This window comes from Puma concolor, chromosome A1 (assembly GCF_028749965.1).
Source record: "Puma concolor isolate L17-30 chromosome A1, mPumCon1.1.hap2, whole genome shotgun sequence".
NCBI lineage: Eukaryota > Metazoa > Chordata > Mammalia > Carnivora > Felidae > Puma > Puma concolor.
In genome coordinates, this window is record NC_141667.1 from 41,709,820 (window position 1) to 41,731,731 (window position 21,912).

Consider the following 21,912-nt stretch of genomic DNA (forward strand, 5'->3'; position numbering starts at 1 on the left):
TCATCTCATAGAATACTAAGCACCATGATTTAGATCCCACACCAAGCATCCTAGGCTTCGGTTGAGTTGGTGTCTTTGAATCTTTCAGTAGGTGCTGTGATCTGCTGGCCTGGATCCTGTCAAGTGAGTCACAAGGACACTTTTCTAAGACTTCTGACTGCATGAGACTTTGTCCTTACAGCAGGTGTCTGGAAATTAGTAAAACAAGGGCAGTGTCACTCAGAGAAGGGCCTTCTTCTTTTTTTTTTTTTTTATTTTTTTTTTTATTTTTTTTTTTAACATTTATTTATTTTTGAGACAGAGAGAGACAGAGCATGAACAAGGGAGGGGCAGAGAGAGAGAGAGACACAGAATCGGAAGCAGGCTCCAGGCTCCGAGCCGTCAGCCCAGAGCCTGACGCGGGGCTCGAACTCACGGACCGCGAGATCGTGACCTGATCCGAAGTCGGATGCTCAACCGACTGAGCCACCCAGGCACCCCAGGGCCTTCTTCTTTAAGGCCGTGCTATCCCACTGCCCACTTTCCTCTATAATTGCTGTGTATTACCTGGAAATGGCTTTTCTGTGTGTGTGACTACAGTCCCTGAATCGGAAGCCCATAGTTCCTGGGACCTCACTCTTCACCTTCTTGCTTTTTCAGAGAAGCATTCAAAACTCATTCTAGTGAGAAGAGTACTCTCTGGTTGAAATCCGAACTTTAAAATATTTCTCTGGCCACCTCCCACACAACATACACACACATTGGGCAGAAACACATGTGCCTTAACACTTCTAGTTGTAATAACAGTTATAGACATCTCAGCATTGGCAGTTCAGGGGCCTCTGGCTTATCAGTTTCCCAATAATATGCAAAAACAAAATCTGTCCAGAGCCAACCTGTTACTTACCCAGAGTAGCTGATGCCAATGTGGTGTGACTTAAGCAGAGCAAGCCATATCTCTACCCAAACCTTCTTCATTCCTGCCACCATCCCTGACAGCCCATCATTAAAGATGTTGTCCCTGAATGTGTACAGTTTATTATTATTACTTAAGAAACATTAAATAAAGTGAGAACACGCTACAAAGAGGCAACACCTTAAAATATTTTTGAGCTGTGAGATGTTGGCAGGTATTTGCTGACTATAAATCCTTATGGATGAGGATCGTTAAGAGAAATGACGATACTGACAGTGGAGGTGGAAGGGTCCCCATGGTCAATTTTACCTTCTTTGGAATTTGGCCTTCACCAGTTCTGAGAGTTGTTTGGTTTTTGGTGTTGTTCTGTGTGTGTGTGTGTGTGTGTGTGTGTGTGTGTGTGTACAGTTTGGCAAATTTCAGAAAGCATAGAAAGAACTAAAAGACATATTCAAACTTTGTTTATTAGGAGATAAATGAGTAGAAGTGGATTTTGAAACATGTTCTTTCCTGTTGACACATGTTCAAAGAATGTCTGGAGGAAATACTAAATTAAAGTACAGACTGATTCAACTATTGGCATCAAATCCCTTACAATGTAATATGGTTGCTATCTTGAATATGAGGGAAAAGAAAAAGAAGCTTCCCAACGTTGTAATTTTGTTGATGAGAACAATGAAAATCTTAATTTAGAATCTATTTTATGTTATTTTGATTTTAGCACTATGAACTCCCTTGGAGACATTTACTCAAAATGGCTCTATTCTATTCCTTGTTCCTGATATTACTGATATAAAGAGTATAGGGAGGACAAAAGCTTTAATATTTCAAATATGGAGTTAGCGACTATAACTACTCACCTATGAATATTCCTTCTTAGATAAATTTTGAGTCTTCTTCCTAAAAAGTCAGGAAATGTAATCAACAGGTAACAAGTTATAAAATCTTGACTAAACACATTACTTGGCACAACCGTCCATCTGTTCATTTGTTCACTTAGCAAGTCTGTAGACTGTGCATTGTTCTCTGTGGGGAGTGGAGCAAGACACTGAGATATAAATTCCCTTCTGCCCATTCCCACCTTGCCAACAGAACCCCTAATTTGTGGGAGGGAGATGTGCCTGCGTGCTTCCGGGAAAGGCGTGGCATCCTAAAATACACCTGCAGGAAATGCTGTGTACTTTAATCTCCCCTTTAACCTTGTACCCAAAAGGGACGCCTGGGGTCATGGGGTTAGTGAACACAAGGACTGAGGATGCACACTTGAGTCTTGATAGTAACATTGAACTCCTGAATTAATCAACCTTGGCGCTGTCCTACCCCTGAGCTTCTTGTTATATGAGAAAGTGAATTTCCTTGTTGTTTAAGTCCCTCTGGGATGAGATTTTTGCTACTTGCAACTGAAATCCTTTCTCGCTGATACCAAGGGCATAGACACAGTTCTCAAGAAGCTAACGATCTCAGATGAATATGCTGGATATGATAAATATAATAATATCAAGCCAGATATGAAAGATTAAGTCTAAGCCTTCCTCTTGCTTTTGGAAGAAGGAAAAACACTTCCACTTGGAATGATCAGGAAACGCAGCATGTGGAAGAGAGCAGGAGAGGCTACAGGAGAGCCATAGAAGAAAAAGCTGTTGAAGCAATATTATAAAGAGAGGTCAAGGTGGAAGACTGAAGACGTGCACTCTTTTCCATCATGAGTTCTATAGAATTCAGGTGTCCTGAGACATTCTGTAAAAAGAAATGTTCTGTGGCAAAGTAGGTTTGAGAAACTGAACATTCTCTAGTTCTACCTATCGCCCTGGGTTTGAACAATGCACATTACCATTTAAAGGCTAAAAGAAGTCCTAAAGACCAGAACTACACTTAACTTTGTTGAATTGCCTATTTGTTGCGGAAGCTGCTTGGACAACTGCATCATCGCACCTATGGCTAGTGCTATGGGTACACACTCTGGAAAAGGCTGGGCTGAAGAAAGTAGAGAGACTTTGAGAAAGAAGTTGGAGAACAGGAAGAGGAAGTGGCAGTAAAGAGACACATAGTGATCAAAGCGGTGAAAAATATAAAGACAGGGTATCAGGAGTCAGGGATAGAGGATGCTTCAAGGAAAAGATGGTCAGCAGAGTAAAAGGATGCAAAGAAATCAAAAAGAATGAGGACTGAGAAAAGCCAACAAGAGTCACTGAAAATACGTTTCACTAGTGAAGTGAGAAATAAAACCAATTTGTCAGGATGACAAGAGACAGTAAGAAATTGATTCAGAAAGAAAGAAGGAAAGAAAAGGAATAATTAACTGAGGAGCGAACATGTTCAAGTGAATATCTTTCATGAATAGATAGGTCTATGTAAGCTCATAAACAAAATTAATGTAGGGATGGATGGATGGTGGATGGACAGTTGAATATTGAAGGAATGAGCTAGTGAACAAGTAGAAATTCAAGTTGCTATATGAAGAATAATTAAAAGATAAAGTCCCCAGGAGATGGGGTAAAGAATAGAGGTGTCCCTCTACAGAGGTATTCCCACTTGACCAGGAAGAAAAGAGAATCAGTTAAAGAGACAGATTCTCCTTCAACTTCTTCTGAAGCACAAGGTAGCATGATGGAATCCAGTAAAGTGGGAAACGGGGTCCTGGGGAAGATGAAGAAGGTATGGAAAGGGTATTGTGTCCTGTGGCCTGTGACCTAGAGAATGGATAAGAGATGAGGGAAAGACTTTCTAGAGTGCAGTGAACATCCTGCTCTTAAGTTGGTGGGGTTGCCCACTCGGGGACCATGATTTCTGCATCAGCACTCTTTAAGCTAGCATCTGAGAAAGCAAACGGTAAGGGGGCCATGGAGTTGGGCAGTTCCACAGTAGAAAGTTAAGAGAGTAGAGAAACCTGGAGTTGATATATGGGCCTTGTTAGCATGACTGTCTTGTTTAGACTGAAAAGAGGTCAGGCGTGTGTAGAAGAGAGCTAGTGGACATGGCCACATTGCAAGAAGGTCTGCGATTCAAAATTCTGGTGAGAATAGAATGTATTTTGGACTTTGGAGAGAAGAAGAGGTGAACTAAGGAATCAGTAGCAGGAAGGACGATTTACAGTTCCAGATCTAAAAGAAATATCACAATTACACCATTGCTAAAAATCCGTCAACTGACCTGTCAACCTTGAGAATTTAGTAGATTCTGCTTTTGTTGACTTCTCTCTTCTTAGCTCAGTGGTCTTGTCATCAGTACATGCTATTGTTGTTATGCTGTTAGCATATCAAACTTATACTCACTAAGCTTTCAAAAACTGTGCAATGTGCTTTATTTTTTATCCTATAATCACCAAGATTTTAAAATATAATTTTAAGTAATTACTTAAAATATTATTGATAGGTCCCTATTGAAGACACCTAACTAAAGTATTATTTTATTTGTGTATATATATATATTTATTTATTTAATTTGTTAATGTTTATTTATTTTTGAGAGAGAGAGAGAGAGAGAAGGAGAGAGAGAGTTGCAAGCAGGCTCCATGCTGGCATCACAGAGTCCGACATGAGGCTCAAACTTACAAACTGTGAGATCATGACCTGAGTTGAAATCAAGAGTCAGATGCTTAATTGATTGAGCCACCACCCAGGCACTCTTTGTATTTATATTGATTTGCTCACCAACTGAACCCACTTATTACTACTCTTATCTTTTTTGATTGATCTGTAAGACAACTTCATATACTAAAGATATTATTGGGGGGGGGATGTTTTTCGATACAAATGACAAACATTTTGGAATGTCTTTGGATGTTACCTATCGTTTCCCTTACGTAAGTCATAAAACTTTTTACGCTCTAACATTGATGGTCCTTTGTACGTTCCTCTCTCAAACGGTATTTTAAATCTGCATTTCACTTAGGTTTATAACTATTTCATTTTTTCATAGACAGTCTTTGATCCACCCGGAATTTGTTTGTGAGAAAGAATAGGATAGGGATTCAGTGATAGTCGGGGCAGGAGATGGAGAAATTCAAGAGCACGTGTGTGTGTGCATGAGTGTTGTTTGGTCAGCCATCAACCTTTGGTAAGAGTATTGCTATCATACTTAGAACTAGTGTATGTGACAATTTCTACTTGACCTCATCTAAACGAAACAATTGATTTTTCTGAGTTCCAGTGAGGCCAAAGCATTGTTTCTGATCATCCCCTTTGAAATACCTACCATTTTGTCTGTTGTGACTTTATTTATTTTATGAAACCCTTGTGATTAGTTCCAACAACTGACTTGCTTTGAAAATAATAACACAAGTCCTTTTTAAAGATATGTTTCAGTCGTAGAAGGATGATAAATTTGGCTTGGGACACACCACAGTATCTGAGATGTTCAAATATAAATGGACGTGTTCTTCCATCCTCAGATGATTGTTTCCATCTTTCTCTTCCATGTTTATTTCCTTCCCTTCCCTTCCTGCTTCCACCTTTCTTCTGATTTTTATCACCTGGCTCTTTCCTTGACTTGACCTACATACCGACCCAAGTTCTTTCCCTAAAACCCCACCAGGCTCAAAAGTCCTCAATTCCTCTGTGCAAGGCCAGTGTCCCCACAGGCCTGGTGCCGGGAAGAGAGGTCAGGGCTACAAACCTTCCTTTGGCAGTCATCCCTGGTGAAAGGATTTTCACATGTGTAAATCTTTTAGGACAAAGATTGCAGACAGCGTGAGTGCAAGATTTTCTGGATCTGCATCAGGTCCAGGACATCACAGGGACCACCCCATGTGGAACTTTCTTCATGTCTCCCATAACATTTCAGCTCAGTGAAAATGAACCTCAAAAGCCACCCTGAAGAAGAAAAGAAAAAGAGATGTCACAGAAGGGCAGCTTGTGGCCTGGAGACCCAGCTGAGATAAGTAAGGACAGTGTCAGGGAGGCTGGGTGGTTCAGTCAGTTAAGCAGCCAACTCTTGGTTTTGGCTCAGATCATGATCTCGATGTTTCGTGAGTTCAAGCCCTGCATCGGGCTCTGCCCTGGCAGCATGGAGCCTGCTTGGGATTTTCTCTCTCTGTCTCTGTCTCTGTCTCTCTCTCTGCCCCTCCCCCACTCCCCACTCACACTCTCTCTAAAAAAAAAGAAAGAAAGAAAGAAAGAAAGAAAGAAAGAAAGAAAGAAAGAAAAAACAAGATAAAAAAGAAAACAAAAAGAAAGTAAAGACAGTGTCTGACCAGGCAGCCAGCTCCAGGAGCACTAGGAGCCCCCTCTGCCATTGTCAAGTGTTTTCCTGTGGTTGCTCTTTATGCCAAGATCTTGTATTTACCCACTGCCCTTCTCATCCCCTGCCGTTGTTCGTTGTTCCATAGCTGACTTGGAATTAAGGGAGGAGGAGGTGAAAGGCCTACTGTGTTACTTAACTCAGCAGTGGTGGGTAGGAAATATATTCATGTTTGAGAAAGGAAGGTGATTCAGAGGCAAAATATGTTTTGATGAAAAGTTAAGATGGAGGAAGGCATGATAAATTTCCTACCATCCCACTCTCCCACCCCACCACTGCTCCACCAAGGGGAGGTCTCTGAAGGTTTTAAGTAGCTTAGGAAAAACCAGTGCTGCACGTGCTGCAACCCAGGTCACCCAGTTTCTCTGTCAAAGAGAAACAGTTGACTACTGAGACCACTGAAAAACCTCTGCCCTTGAGGTTCAGGCCAAAGCCCCAGCCCAGGTCTGAGTCAAGGGGTACTTTGCTTTCCTTAGTGATTCTTCTCAAGCTCATTTATTTTAAGAAATCTCTGGCAGGGACGGCTGAAATCTGATGCTGTGTATATATTGCCTTGGGACCTTTGGACATGATGTCATCATACAGCACCCCAATGGCCGTTCCCATCCAATTTTCAAAACTGCCATAGTTTCGGGGAGCCTGGGTGGCTCAGTCAGTTAAGCATCTGACTTCGGCTCGGGTCAGGATCTCACAGCTTGTGGGTTCAAGCCCCACATCAGGCTCTGTGCTGACAGCTCAAGAGCCTGGAGCCTGCTTCAGATTCTACATCTCTCTCTCTCTCTTTCTTTCTATCTCTGCCCCTCCCTCGCTCACATTCTGTCTCTGTCTCTCTCTCAAAAAATAAATAAACATTAAAAATTTTTTTAAAAAACTGCCATAATTTCATCATAATTGTTGGCAGATTCATTTCTCAAATGAGCTAAACCATTACTGAACAGAAGTCAAGGCTAGTAGGGTGGTGGGCCATAAAGAAAGGACCCAGGGGAATTCTGCCTAATCCTGATCTCACATGCCTGGGGCTGAGAAGGATGGGACAGCCAGGGGAGTCTCGGAAGCCTTGGTGTTGGGAAATTTTTTCAAAGGAGGCTAAGAGGGAAGGGACAGAAAAAGCTTGAAACAGATCTGCTTTGTAGCTGTATCTACAGAGCAGCGGTCAAACTACCTTCAGGGAAGACTAGGTGTGTTTTGGGTTTTTGTTTTGTTTTGGCTTTTTGTTTGTTAATTTGTTTGGTTTCAGTTTTAGTCCATTGTGGACTGATACTTCTATTCAGTGTAACACAAGTGAATAGAAACATTAAATTTTATAATAGGCATAAAAAAATATGCCCTATTTTATGATTAGATGGAACAAATATGAAAGAGCATTTCATTAACTAAAATTAAGCAGTAGGGAGCCCTGGTAAATGGCCATAAAGAGCTTCTAAGCTGACTCTCAATTTCTATCCTCAGTTTACCCAAGATAGGTAACGAACAGGTCACAGACTGAGACAGTTCTGGGGCCACGTTTTGAGTGCCGTGGCTTTAGAGGGCGTGGCTAATGAAAGTGATCAAGCAGGTGTCTAGGCTGGTAAAGGAAAAACAGCCCCATTGAGAGAATTGAAAGAGCCAACCACCCATGGTCTCTGGACAGACAGCTGTTCTATAAGGGTCTCCCAAAATATTGGAGGATCAAAAGAGAGAGGATGGATGAAAGAAAACAAAAACTCTGTGCTCAAAAAACAGCACCTCCAAGAGCAACCAATGAGGACCACTGAACACCACGTAGCAAAAGCAGGCCACACGTTCCCTAATTCGCGAAGCCAGTCCGGCGCTGAGCATCACCTCACGCTCTCTCAGCCCGGCACAGCTGCTGCAAAAGCCATCCAAAGCAAACATGGCTCTCCCCACAGCAGACTCAACAGAACAAAACCAACACCCAGAAATGAATTGGATCGCCGAGCTCATCATGTTACACAGCTCACTGTTCTCAAATCCAGGATCCTGAATATAATAACAAATGATACTATTAACCGGTGCCTTGGTCCAAAAGCCAAAAGGGAATAACTCATTACTATGAACCAAATTGATTCTCAGAAGTTTCCAGGTCAGCTACAAGAAAGAGTTAGGAGTCTGGTCCTCCCGACTGAACTAAATCTCACCCATGTCAAATTGCAAGGTATATGGCTAAATCCTTTCCCCCTCTGCACAGCCAGCTTGCCGCTTAGCACTCCTGAACCCCAGAGACTTCTCAAAGCAGGGCAGGCATGTGATCAGGTTGAAAGCAACGTGGAGCCTGGGGCCGGCACATAAGGGTTTAAGAACTGACGCAGCGGGGCGCCTGGGTGGCGCAGTCGGTTAAGCGTCCGACTTCAGCCAGGTCACGATCTCGCGGTCTGTGAGTTCGAGCCCCGCGTCAGGCTCTGGGCTGATGGATCAGAGCCTGGAGCCTGTTTCCGATTCTGTGTCTCCCTCTCTCTGCCCCTCCCCCGTTCATGCTCTGTCTCTCTCTGTCCCAAAAATGGATAAACGTTGAAAAAAAAAAATTAAAAAAAAAAAAAAAAAAAAAAAAAGAACTGACCCAGCCACCTGCTAACTCGGTCATCTCCAGCAGGTCTTTATCCACAAAACAAGACTGACGGCCACCTCCCTGGAAATTCAGTTGAAAATGCCCTGTCATTTGCAAGGTCCTATGTGGATGTGAGTCCTCACTCCACAGAAACAATCAGCCCACAGATGTTTTTCACCATGCCCCTGACCTCTCCAGAAATGAAGTTCTGTCTTTTACACAGTTCATTTCCTCCTCACAGTTCAAACCACTTCCGGGTGTCACACATTATTTTCTTTATGTTCCCAACATCACAGGGACACAGTAGGGAGCTGGCATCATCAGGTCCACTTTACAGTTTGGAAAAGTGGCTTGTGAGGGATCTAAGGCACATCAGCGGTGATAAAGATGACTCGAAAATTCATAGGGACATTTGGCTGGAATGAACAAGTTTGGTTTATTACGTGGCTTTTCTTGATCTGGCTCCTCCTTGTCTCACCCGTGGGACTCTGCAACAGGAAGTCGCTGCTCTGAACTGGTTTTGTTAATTCTGCTTATTTCACACTCAGAAGACCTTCACCAGTGCTGCACCCTTGGGAAGTGAAAACAGGATCTTTTTCAAAGGCTGTGCTCTGGCAATGTATTTGTTAACAAACAAGGTATTTCAGGTCAGGCAAACGATTTGGTCCCAGTTGCATGCTGTGTGACCTTAGATCAATTACTTAACATCCCTGCACCTGTTTCTTCAGTTGTAATGTGAGTATAATTGACCTGCCTTCCTCACAGACATAAGAACTGAAAAGATATCAGTGATCACGTAAAGAGAACTTTGGAAATAATTTAAGACACTTCACTTATATTTTTGAAGTATAAGATATAATATACAATTATAAAATTGTTTATTATTTTCCCCACTGTCTTATGCTAAAAAACACCAGTTTGGTAGGACTCTCTTGCAATCTACCAAGCATAATAGCTCTAGATTTCAATTCTCCTTGATGACAAAAATAGAGGATAAGACGCATGTATCTTAGAGAAAAGAAAATAAGGTCTGTTAATTCAAGGTAAATTTTGGTCGGTATCTCTGGATTGGGGTTCCAGTGCCTGATTTACCTGTTTGTACTCATCTTATAAAATGTATGCTCTTGATCAGCATGAAGCACAAACAACATCTTGAGGAATATGAAGTCTAATAGCTTTGCTAGTGATGAGAAAGTACCATAGAAAGGCTGTAATACAGTATCATCTGTTCCCAGGGAGAACGACAAAATGTGGTCTTTCATTTTGAAAAGATATTATTATCAAGGCCCTGGAAAACCGTATGATAATTTTCACTTAAAAATGAGTAAAGGAGTTTGGGATGAGCACTGGGTGTTGTATGGAAACCAATTTGGCAATAAATTTCATATATTAAAAAATTTTTTTTTTAAATGGGTAAAGGAGAGACTCCAAATTACAAATATGTTGCTAATGTTCCTTTCTAATACATGATGAAATCTCCGCCCCCCCCCCCCCCGCCAAAATGTAACTAAAGTTAACCCAGATTTAGTCAAATTTAAAGTAAACGGCATGACTACGAATAAGTGTGCTGCAAAATATAGCTGGTTTTCTCTGGATGGTGTTCAGGTTTCAATCAAGCCTTATTGCAATGCAATCATGCTCCGTGCAAAGTTCCACGTCTCTCTACGTAATACATCTATGTCCAAATGAAAAATGGTGAGAAACCAAATACGATAGGCACCATTTTCTGCCAGGAAAATAGTATTGATTTAGAGCAATAAACACCTTGGACTTTGTCTGCGACTTCATTAAGCTCTTGGATATTTATTATTCTTTCACCTTTTATAACACGCGTACTCAGATATCGGAGATGTTACAGGAAATGAGATCGTTATTGCATAACACATCAAACAAGTGTCAACAGCTTGGATCCGATCTCCTCAAACAGATGTACACTGTCACACATAGGTGTGAAAAAACCTTACTTCTGGAACACTTGTGGTGAGACAGTTAAAACTTTCAAAATCAACACTCAGTCTTCAGAATCTTCTTTCCTTTGCCAGTGCAGTCAGGATATTTCACCTGCGCTTCTTAAAGCAAGGCTTTGAAATGATGGAGTTTTACTTTTCTCTAATTTTCCTAACAGCTGGCATTTCTATGACTCCAGAGTGTAAGTATCTCCTATACTTACCACATCTGAGCGTTAAATGAATTTCTAAGTGATTGTGTTGTTACTTATAAATGAAATGATTTCTCACAACCATGTCTATCCCTCTAAACTGCACGATTAAATTCTTCTGTTGATGATATCATTGTTAAATTACATATGATTAAACCAATATATTATTAGATATTATTAAATGTGTTTTACAATTGTTTACCAGTGAAATTATAATAACTTTTAGGTGACTGTAGGGTTGTTGGTTTTTTTTCCATCCTTGAAATGATATATTTACTGTCAAAAGAAGAATGACGTGAAACAATCTGCTCAGATCTCTCATGTTGATTGAATCTTTGGGTTTTCTTCTGTAGGTTTCAGCATAGAGATTATTGGAGGGAGAGAAGTGTCGCCACATTCCAGGCCATTCATGGCTTCCATCCAGTACAGCGGCCACCATGTCTGCGGTGGAGTGCTGATCCACCCACAGTGGGTGCTTTCGGCAGCCCACTGCCGCTCCCGGTGAGTCCCTGCTCTGGGCTTTCGTGTTCTACCTCGACTGGCCAAAAGAGAAGCTCCCCTGTCCCGGGAGACAATTTTGTTTTTGAGCATTCTAAATGTGATGAGCACAGAAACGTTTGATGAATACACATGTGATATCAAGGGGTATTCATGACAGTTCTGTTCATATATACATACATATTTTTTAGTTGAAGTAGAGGTGACATACAATATTAAAGGAGTTTCAGATGTACAACACAGTGATGCAAAAATTAAATATATTCTGAGAGGCTCAACACGATTAAGTGCATTACAATATTACTGACTCTGTTCCCTATGCTGTATTCATCATCCCCGTGACTTATGAATCCCCCTCACCCATTTTGTCCAGCCCCCCCTCCACTTCCCTCTGGCAACCACCATTTTGTTCGCCACATTTTTGTGTCTGTTTCTCTCTTTTTTGTCGTTATTGTTTATTTGTTCACTGTTTTTGGTTCTGTTTTTTACATTCCACATGTAGGTGAAATCCTAAGGTGTTAGTCCTTCTCTGGCTTCTTTCTCCTAGCATAATACCCTCTAGGTCCATCCATGTTGTGCCATGTGAATGGCAAGATTCTGATCTACCCTTAGCTTCTGTGATCACTGACCAACTGGTGGAGTTCACTTAGCCTCTTGCACACCCAAGTTTTCTGCCCCGAGTTTTCCTTTTCAGGGAGAGCTGGGCCACCTTTCCCAGGCAAGCCATTGGACAAATCCAAGTCCTCCGTGTAATGCCAGGGAAGGCAGCAACAGTAGTAGTTGGAGAGTGGCATTCCAGAACTTTTCAGACAACTTGAGTTTGCACCTTCCCTTTCCCGTTTTACGAAAGGGTAATAATAATAACAGTACCTACTTTGTGGGGTTTTGAAGATTAAATAGTATCTATTTAAATATTTTAGTATGCTGGGGCGCCTGGGTGGCTCAGTCAGTTAAACGTCCGACTTCAGCTCAGGTCATGATCTCACGGTCCGTGAGTTCGAGCCCCGCGTCGGGCTCTGTGCTGTCAGTTGGAAGGTTGGAGCCTGCTTCGGATTCTGTGTCTCCCTCTCTCTCTGCCCCTCCCCCACTCACGCTCTGTCTCTCTCTATCAAAAAATGAATAAACGTTAAAAAAAATTTAAATATTTTGGTCTGCTTAGCACAGAGTAAATACGAATAAATTGCAGCTGTTATTGTTATGTGTACAAGAAGCCTGCTTTGTTAAATGGATTTTTAGACCCCTTATGTTAATGCCTCTGCATCACCTTCCACCCCAGAGGCCTGAGGCCCACAGTTTGGGAATCACAGCTGGAAAGGGACAACAGACTTCCCAGTTAAAAACAAAAAAGTTATAGCTGATTTGCACAAGGAGAGAAAGAGTTATTTTTTCTGGAATACTTGGAACAAAGCTTTTCCGAAGACAGATCATAACCTCTCATACTACATTTTGGTCTGTGATTCTCTTACGTCAGCTAAAAAAAAGTCCAACACTCTTCTTGGGGTGCTGTAACCTTTGCAAAAAGAAAAGCAATGGAAAACCAATTTGCTGTTTGCTGCTGTTTTGTTTACTTGTTTGGTTTGGGGAGAGGGTGTTTTTTTGTTTGTTTTTTATTTGTTTTTGTTGTTGTTTGTATGTTTCTTCCTTATGTTTCTTGCCCACATAAGCCAAGAAGAGATGGGGACTTCTTTCCTGACGAACATTAGAGCACTTCACTTAAGAATCTCTTGGCCACAATGGTTTGCTCTCCAGGCTACAGAACAACTGAATTGACTTGCCCCCCCTTTTAATAAGACTAGACACAAATTAGGAATTTGGAAGTCTGTGGAAAGTGAGGACTTCTGTTTTATTTCTAAATAGCAAGCCACTGATTTCCAATTTAAAATGGCTACCTCATTCAAATGAGGGTTTGCTGTCATAGAAGTCACCCTTATGTCCCTATTCAGAGCATGTGTGCCCCCCCGGGGACCAGCTAGGCAGAGGGTGACTACCAATAAATGTTCATCCCATTCAAAACATGCACATCTTCAAATATTCTTATGGTACACATTCAAGTGGACTCTAACCTACCCAGACACAGAGCTTGACTTATTATAAACGCTCAACAAAGGCCGGATAGAAGGAAGGAGAGAAATTGGAGGACTTTTTTTTTTTTCTAAGCCAAAAACACAGTGTGTGAAGTCCTTCACAAGCCATAAAGTGCTATCCAAAAAGTGAATAATAGTATTAATTTGAATTTAAAATTTTGTCAAATGAACTTAACTCAGTAGGAGTGGGTCCTCAAACTGACAAATTGGGGAAAAGAGGTCTTGGAATTAAATTAAAAAAAAAAAAAGAAAGAAAGAAAGAAAAACCAACTCTTGCTAAATACCATTTTCAATGGCCAGAGTTTAAAGAACTCCAGAATATGTGGATCAGATTTCCTGTACAGGACACTTGGGTGTAAAAATGTAGGCGGATTGATGCTTAGAAAAATATTAAGCTTTATGAAATCCAAAATATTTATGAAATAGTTTAATGGTGGCTTCCCACAAATGTACTCCCAAGCATCCTGGGGGAATAGCTTACTAATTCCAGGCCCCTCTTTCAGCAAAACTGTGAAGGAGGCCAAATCTGGGGTGCCCCCATCTCACTAGCCGTTCCCCACTGCGTCTCTTGGCCCCTCCACTAGTTGCCATGCCAACTATAAAAGCAAACCAGTAAAAAGGCTTTTGTCTAATCTTATTTTCAGTCTTTTGATTTATCAGAAGCAAAATTCTCACCAACTCTTGTCCACCGTCTTCCTGAATCCCCTCTTATGCCTTCCCTCACGGAGCACCCCTCCTCTCACCTGCTTGGGCTGTAATTAGATGACCGCCACCCCCCTCCCCGTCCCCCCCCCCGCCCCTTCCACATGGCCTCATCCCACCTCAGACAACTCGGGGCACCCAGAGTAAATGGTGAGGATTCAGACCCCAGACTCAAACCAGCTGAACTTCAGTCCCGCCTGCATTGCATCCTGGAGCCTCCCCTTAATGTCTGTGGGACTTTCTCAAGTTTGTTAATTTACCTGCGTCTCAGTCTTCTCATCTGAAAAGTGGGGATAATCGTAATACCTCCCTCACAGGACTGCTGTGAGGTTTAAATGAGGGAAAATATGTAAAACGCTTAGCACAAAACCTGACACACCACAATAACCTAGTAAATGACATATAATGTCGTTACGTTATTATCTGTACTTTCCATGGTAGTCACTGAGGCACAAGTCCGATGATCCAGTCGTGTTAAGGATGGGACTGTAATAGCCCCTCTCTGACAACCAGGTAATTTCCTCCTCTCTTAGACTAAAGAGACCTCCAGGAAATAAGGACCCTGTCTTTGTCCGCCCTGGAGGAGTGTCTAAGCAGAAACATGGCTCAGTGCCAAGGCAAATGGCAGAGGAAATAAGAGTCTCGAAGGGGCTTGGCATGGGGCTTACAGAGGTGTCATGGAAAGAGCACTGGACTTGAAATCACGAAAGCTGGGTTTGAGTCCTGCTTTCCCTACTTATCATGTGTGTCACCTTTGGCCAGAGAACCCTTTTACCAGTGAGGACTATACAGCACATCAACCTGAGCAATACTGAGAAGGGTAGAAGGGTTATTTTTAGGCCCAATAGTGAGGGTGTTTCAGTAGAAGCCTGGATGTCAAGAAAAGACTGCAAACAATATTTTTGTTCCTGTTCTGCATGTAGTTCTGTTCCAGGTAAGTCCAGGGTGGGACTCAGAAAGCTGTATTTTGTTTTAAACCCTCCAAGGGCACCTGGGTGACTCAGTCAGTTAAGTGTCCGTCTCTTGATTTTGGCTCAAGTCATGATCTCACGGTTTGAGCCCCGTGTCAAGCTCTGCATTGTCAGCATGGAACCTGCTTGGGATTCTCTCTCACTCTCTCTCACTCTCTCTGTCTTCCCTCTTCCTCTCTCTCTCTCTCTCTCCCTCTCTCTCAAAATAAATAAACTTTAAAAAATTAAAAAAAATATAAACACACATCTCCATATGATTCTGAAGCAGGTGGTCCAAGAAAAACCCTACAACAAACAAATGAATGAAAAACGCCAGTATCATGACTTCTTTTCTGTGTGAATTCAGACGTGGGTTTAGCTAAGGAGGGGGAACCTAGAACTCAGGTAATTCCAGGTATTCTGTGGGAAGAAAAATTGACCTTTGTAGTATAGATTACAGATGAAGTGTACCCGGAAATGGGAAGTCAGAGAGCGTTCGTGGTCTGCTTGGGTTGTTTTTGATATTAACATGTCCCAGTGGAAATGAAAATAACCAAAACATTTCAAAGGCATTAACTCATCAAGGAAATTGGTAAAAGATGAGGAAGATCAGAAAAATTTTCGGCATCCATCCCCTAATCAAAATTCATCTTCCACACCCTGCATTTGAACCTCACAGCCTTCCTTGTGTTAGTTATTTATGCATGTATCCATCTTTTCTGTTAAAGCAGTAGTCCCGGGGCTTTGGTATCATTTTCTACCCTCCCCACCCCCACCCCCAAAGTTTGGATTTAATGAGTATGTTGAATTTGAGTTTGAATCAATCCTAGGAAATCTGATCCACATCCTTTGAGAAATTTCATCCCCATCCTGATTTTGCAATAGGAAAACTTTTCAACAAATAGAGCTGAAATTCCCCAAATAAACCAAAATAAACTCTTTTGGTAGAAACTGAACAGTGATCATTCCCAGCAGCCACAGTCCCACCATATTCAAAACTACCCTACTATAGTCATGAGCTTATTCTTCAAAGCTGAAACAACACTTTCTTCCTTTTCCTATATGTTTTTGTATTTTTAAAAAATTCTTGTTAATCTTTATTAATCTGTAGGTATGGGAATGTGTGGTTTTTTTATTTTTAATTAAAGTATAGTTGACATGCAATATTACATTAGTTTCAGATGTATAACATAGAGATTCGACAATTACGTGCACAATGAAATGGTCACTATAAGTGTAATTACCATCTGTTACCAAAGGTATTACAATATTTTTGACTATATTCCCTATGCTGTACTTTTCATCCCCTTGAGTTATTTTATAACTGAAAGTTTGTACCTCTTAATTCCTTTCACCTATTTTGCCCATCCCCCCCCCCCCACTTCTCCCCTCTGACAACCACCAGTTTGTTCTCTGTATCTATGAATCTGTTTCTGTTTGTTTGTTCATGTGTTTTGTTTTTTAGATTCCACATATAAGCAAAAACCATTTGTCTTTCTCCGTCTGACTCATGTGGGTATGGATGTTTTTATTGTAATCTGTCTTGATCCCTTTGTCAAGTGACAATGAAATAGTTGTATGTAAACAAATGTCCTTTCATAACCTTCCTTCCTTCCTAAAGGATTTGAAGTGGCTTCCTAAAGGCACACGTTAAAATGGGATTTTTTTACAGTATGCCAAAAGCCCCAAGGTTTTGTCAAGATCTTAAAAAAAAATTGTTTCTATTGTCATAACTAGATGTAAATGTAATTTTGTCCAACATGCAGTAAATCAAATCAATTGTGGCACTATTGAAACAATGGTACTACAACTGTGTGTCACCAGGGGTAAAACAAAACAAAACAAAACAAAACAAAACTATTGTTTCTTTATCTGACTCACCTGTTTATATCTTCTAAATCTCCAGAATGGAATTTTCAATGTCTACCAACCCTACAGTGTCTTTATTTAAAATTAGCAATTATTTTTCACCTTGAGGAACATTTTCCCTTTCTTGTCCAAATACCCTTTCTAATTGAAGGGACAGAACATAGCTTGTCTGACAGCCATGTAATGGATCTTATTCTCCAAATGCCCCTGAGATGAGGTCTAGATATACAAGATTAGCAAATGCAGAGTTGAGTTTTTACCTTTTAGTTATTAAAACACTTAACGTTGGGAAGATGAGAAAGTTCTGGAGATTGATGGCAGTGAGACATGAACAACAATGTAAGTGTATTTAATGCTACAGAACGGTATGCTTCAAAATGGTTTAAAGTTTATGTTTATGTATATTTTACCTTAATTAAAAAAATTAACATTGGTGGATATAAATTTCAACCCACAACTCAAGAAATAGAATGTATTTCTACATAAATTAACATAATTTTGTTGTAAACTTGATCTCAGTCAGTTAGAACTTCATTCCTTTTCCCCACAGTAGGGTATAAGTTCTGATATCCTTTTCCAATACTATGGAATTTTGAATTGGGGTGAGTCTGAGAGCAGACCTTTGGCCTTTGATATTGTCCATTCATGCTTGGGTCCACAAAGACCTCTGTCACTCCACCTAATCCTAGATGTGTTACCTTGGAGACGGTCCTTGTTCCTTGTCCACCATTTTTACCCCCCATTGGGGTATTTGGTACTTATTCTGTTCCTTCTATTCTCTGCTTTTTTTTAGGAATCACAAAGGCCAGCTTTTCAAAGTGATTTTAGGAGCACACTCTCTCTCAAAGAATGAGGCCTCCAAACAAATGTTTGATATTAAAAAATTCATACCATTCTCAAGATTTACATCATATCGTAAATCAAATGATATTATGCTAATTCAGGTATGTAGTATTGCCTTCCTTCAATTTCTCCAGCATTCTTATATAGCATAGCATATTTCAGTTGTTAAGTTTTCAATCAAAAGCATCTTGTTAGCATCATCCCCACGTCTGAGGCAACTGTGACATATTCTATAAAGGCCCATTCTACTCTATATACAGCCTTAAAAGAAACAAGAATTGATCACAAATGCATGAGGGCTGTGTTTATACAAGGAAAAGCAGTCATGATGCTCACACATGTGGGAAGGGAACATCCCAGCAAGCCCAAGGATCCCCACTGAAAGCTTTTTTCCCAAATGCTTTTATCATTAGCAAATGAAAAATACAAGTCCTTTATACAACTGAGCCAACCAAGTGAATTCAGGGACACGGAAGTGAGTTATATCTTAGTCTAGACCATACTTAGTCTAGTCCAAACTCAGTCTAGACCATACTCAAGGGTCTTATCCAGCGGAAACAGCCCAGCCCTCAAAGTCATGACCTATGGATGTTATTCCACAGAAACCCATCCAATGCAGAGCAAAGGCCAGTTTGCTTAAGACTGGGCAAAAATTCCTGCTCTGTGTAAGCTCCCTCCCCAAGCCTCATTGAGCTCTACAGGGAATGGGGAGCATTTCAGAAAAGCAACAGCCACAAATACAGCTGCAGGCTACCACCAAAGTAGATTCAAGAAGAGGGATGCCTTCCTAGACCAAAGGGACCACACATACATCGCTTAGACTAATAGCAGAATACTACTGGGAACGAATGATTATTTATTCTCTTTTCAATCTGTCAGCTTCACACGGCTGCAACACTCAACCAACATGTTCAGCTGCTGCACCCCAGCTCCAAAAATGATATTAGAGCTGGAACAAAATGCCAGGTTACTGGCTGGGGAGCCACCGACCCAGAATTTTTAAGGATCTCTGATACCCTGCATGAAGTCACCGTTACTGTCATAAGTCGAAAACTTTGCAACAGCCCAAGTTATTACAACCACAGCCCTGTTATAACTAAAGGCATGATATGTGCAGGAGATGACAGAGGCCACAAAGATTCCTGCCAGGTAAGAGACCATCAGGCAAACAGGCATCTCAGAATGCTGTGTTGTGTGCAAAGGCTCCATTCGCTCCCCAACCCAGAGGGGAGGTAAGGAGAACACAAAATCCCAACCCCAGAAAGTTCCTCTCCATTTCTCCACTGAGTTCTCTGTTCTTTCTCATCCTCCCATGTGAATGAGTCATAAGAACTTCCCCCAGACATAAGCACCCTCCAAATATTTGTTAATCAGGGGGTGCCTGGGTGGTTCAGTCGATTAAGTGTCTAACTCTTGACCTCAGCTCAGGTCATCTTGATCTCAGTGTTGTGAGTTCAAGCCCCACACTGGGCTCCACGCTGAGTGGGAAGCCTACTTAAGAAAGAATAAATAAATAAATACATACATAATACATACATACATAATACATACATACATACATAAATACATACATACATAAATACATAAATTTGTTAATCAGGATAACAGACTGCATCTGAAATATATAGTATGTGTTTCTTCAATAATGTTGATAAATTGACTAAAAGGAACCATAGTTATACTTTTCAGAATCTTTGGTTTCCTGAGGCAGTAAAAAAAAAAAAAAAAAAAAAAAAAAAAAAAAAAACCAAAACCAAAAAACCACAGGTATTCGTGTTTACAAGTGACAAATGGTGCAGATGAATTTCTGATCTTTAAGACATTAGAATGCATTATTCGCATCATGCTGTATTAAGCATTATCAAGGGGAGGGTATAATGATTTCAGAGACCACGTGTATCTGAAGTGCCCCAACACTGTCACCCCCCTACACCTCTATTGTCATGGCTGACCAGAGCACAACATGCTGTAATTTGCAATGTGAGTGGCAGCAGAGGCAAAGGTCGCTTTCCAGACTTGAAAGCCCCCTCTTATCATTCTGTCACTTTCCTTGACAGATCTTAGTTACATGTTTAACGGAGTCCTCTGGAATCAGTTCATTGAGCAAGTCTTAGCGAAGTGTTGTGTACGTGTAGGGCATTACGTTCAATTACACGAGAATGCAAAAAGGGAAAAAAGTAAGATAGAGTCCCTGCCACCAATATATTTGCTACAATATATTTCTCTTTTCTGCCTGTTCCTATAGCAACTTGATTTCAGATCCAGGAGCACCAACATGAAATTTACAGTTTGAAACATTTCTCTCATTTCAGTGGGTTATTTTAAACTTTGCACTTACTCATTCCTTAAGGATTAAAGTTCTATAGTCACGGATTACCAAAGGTTGTTTTTACATGTAGTCCTAGACAGAGACGTGGGCAGAGAGAGAGACAGACAGGCAGACAGGCAGACAGATGGACAGAATCATTGTCCTGGCCAGAAACGGAGACAACCCACACTGAGAAAGGGGCTGTATCGGCCCTCTTTCAGGATACGACGAAACCAAGGGCCTGTGTAATAATCCTTTGAATAATCAATAATTGGTGGTAGAAAAAGTTCAACAGCTTCTTACCAAGTATCTATCTATTTTCTTCTTTCCAGGGTGACTCGGGTGGCCCCTTGGTTTGCAAAGGTGCCTTCCATGCTTTAGTCTCTGGAGGTCATCAATGTGGCCATCCCAAGAAGCCTGGAATCTACACCCTAATAACCCAGAAATACCAAGCTTGGATTAAAAGCAAGCTTGCCCCATCTCATGCAAACTACGACCACGAGTGATTTTCTTGGATCCACCAGCTGGCTTGTTGTGTTTTCGTAAGATGTTCTAGAGGCCACTTTGTCTTCATATGTAGTTGGATGTCGTTTAAGTGGAACTCAGTCCGGGACCACTCCTGCCCCCTTAGGACTGATTTTGTCAAGGAATCAAGTTCTTTTCCACATCTATAACTGCTGTATTTTTACTATGCTGATTTCATTCTGAATAAAAGTTAGAAGACTATGGCGTTTTCTTTTTATGGAAATGAGGTCCGGCAAACGATATACCCCCCACTCCACTCACACTCTCACAAAGGGCAAAAGGTGATTAAGCAAGGCCTTAGCCAGGCTCCATCTTCAGCCAGGTTTATGCTGTGATTTCTAACGTGGATTTTATCCTAAACTGCATTTTTTTTTTAATTTTTAAATTTTTTTAAATTTTTTATTTTTTTTAACGTTTTATTTTTAGGACAGGGAGAGACAGAGCATGAACAGGGGAGGGTCAGAGAGAGGGAGACACAGAATCTGAAACAGGCTCCAGGTTCTGAGCTGTCAGCACAGAGCCTGACGCGGGGCTCGAACTCACGGACCGCGAGATCATGACCTGAGCCGAAGTTGGCCGCTTAACCGACTGAGCCACCCAGGCGCCCCCTAAACTGCATTTTTAAAATAAGCACCAGTGGGACGCCTGCGTGGCTCAGTCGGTTAAGCATCCGACTCTTGATTTTGGCTCAGGTCATGGTCTCGTGGTTTGTGGGCTTGAGCCCCACCTCAGGCTCGGTGCTGACAGCATGGAGCCTGTTTGGTATTCTCTCTTTCTCAAAATAGACAAGTCAACTTTAAAATAAAATAAAATAAAATAAAATAAAATAAAATAAGAAACAGTAAGTGCAAACACTCCAACTCAAGTTAAGAAAGAATCATCAAGGTCTATAAATAGTATTATTTACTGATGTCACTTTGTTCCAAAGAGGGTTTAAGGCAATGTATAAAAATACCTGCAATAAAACAAAATATGAAACTAAAAATATTTTTCCTGAAAAATTAAAAGTAGAAATGTTATGTGATCCAGAAGTTCCACTTCTGGGTATTTACCTGAATAAAATGAAAACACTAACTTGAGAGGAAATATCTGCATTGAAACATCATTTATAATGACCAAGATATGGAAAGAAGTTAAGTGTTCATTGATGGAAGAACAGATAAAGAAATTATATATATATACGTATATATATATATATATATATATATACGTATATATATGTATATGTATGTATATATACATATATATACATATATATGTATGTATATATATATATAATTTCTTTATCTGTTCTATA

The 21,912-nt window shown here is 40.8% G+C and overlaps 1 protein-coding gene across 1 annotated transcript; it reads left to right on the forward strand.

Annotated features, from left to right (window-relative positions):
* Positions 1-10,670: 10,670 nt before the first annotated feature.
* GZMK (granzyme K) lies at positions 10,671-20,816 on the forward strand. Its single transcript, XM_025924295.2, has 5 exons — positions 10,671-10,827; positions 11,190-11,337; positions 17,733-17,883; positions 18,662-18,931; positions 20,423-20,816. The coding sequence occupies exons 1-5, from the start codon at positions 10,767-10,769 to the stop codon at positions 20,594-20,596; spliced, it is 804 nt and encodes a 267-aa protein (XP_025780080.1). The 5' UTR covers positions 10,671-10,766; the 3' UTR covers positions 20,597-20,816.
* The last annotated feature ends 1,096 nt before the right edge of the window (positions 20,817-21,912 follow it).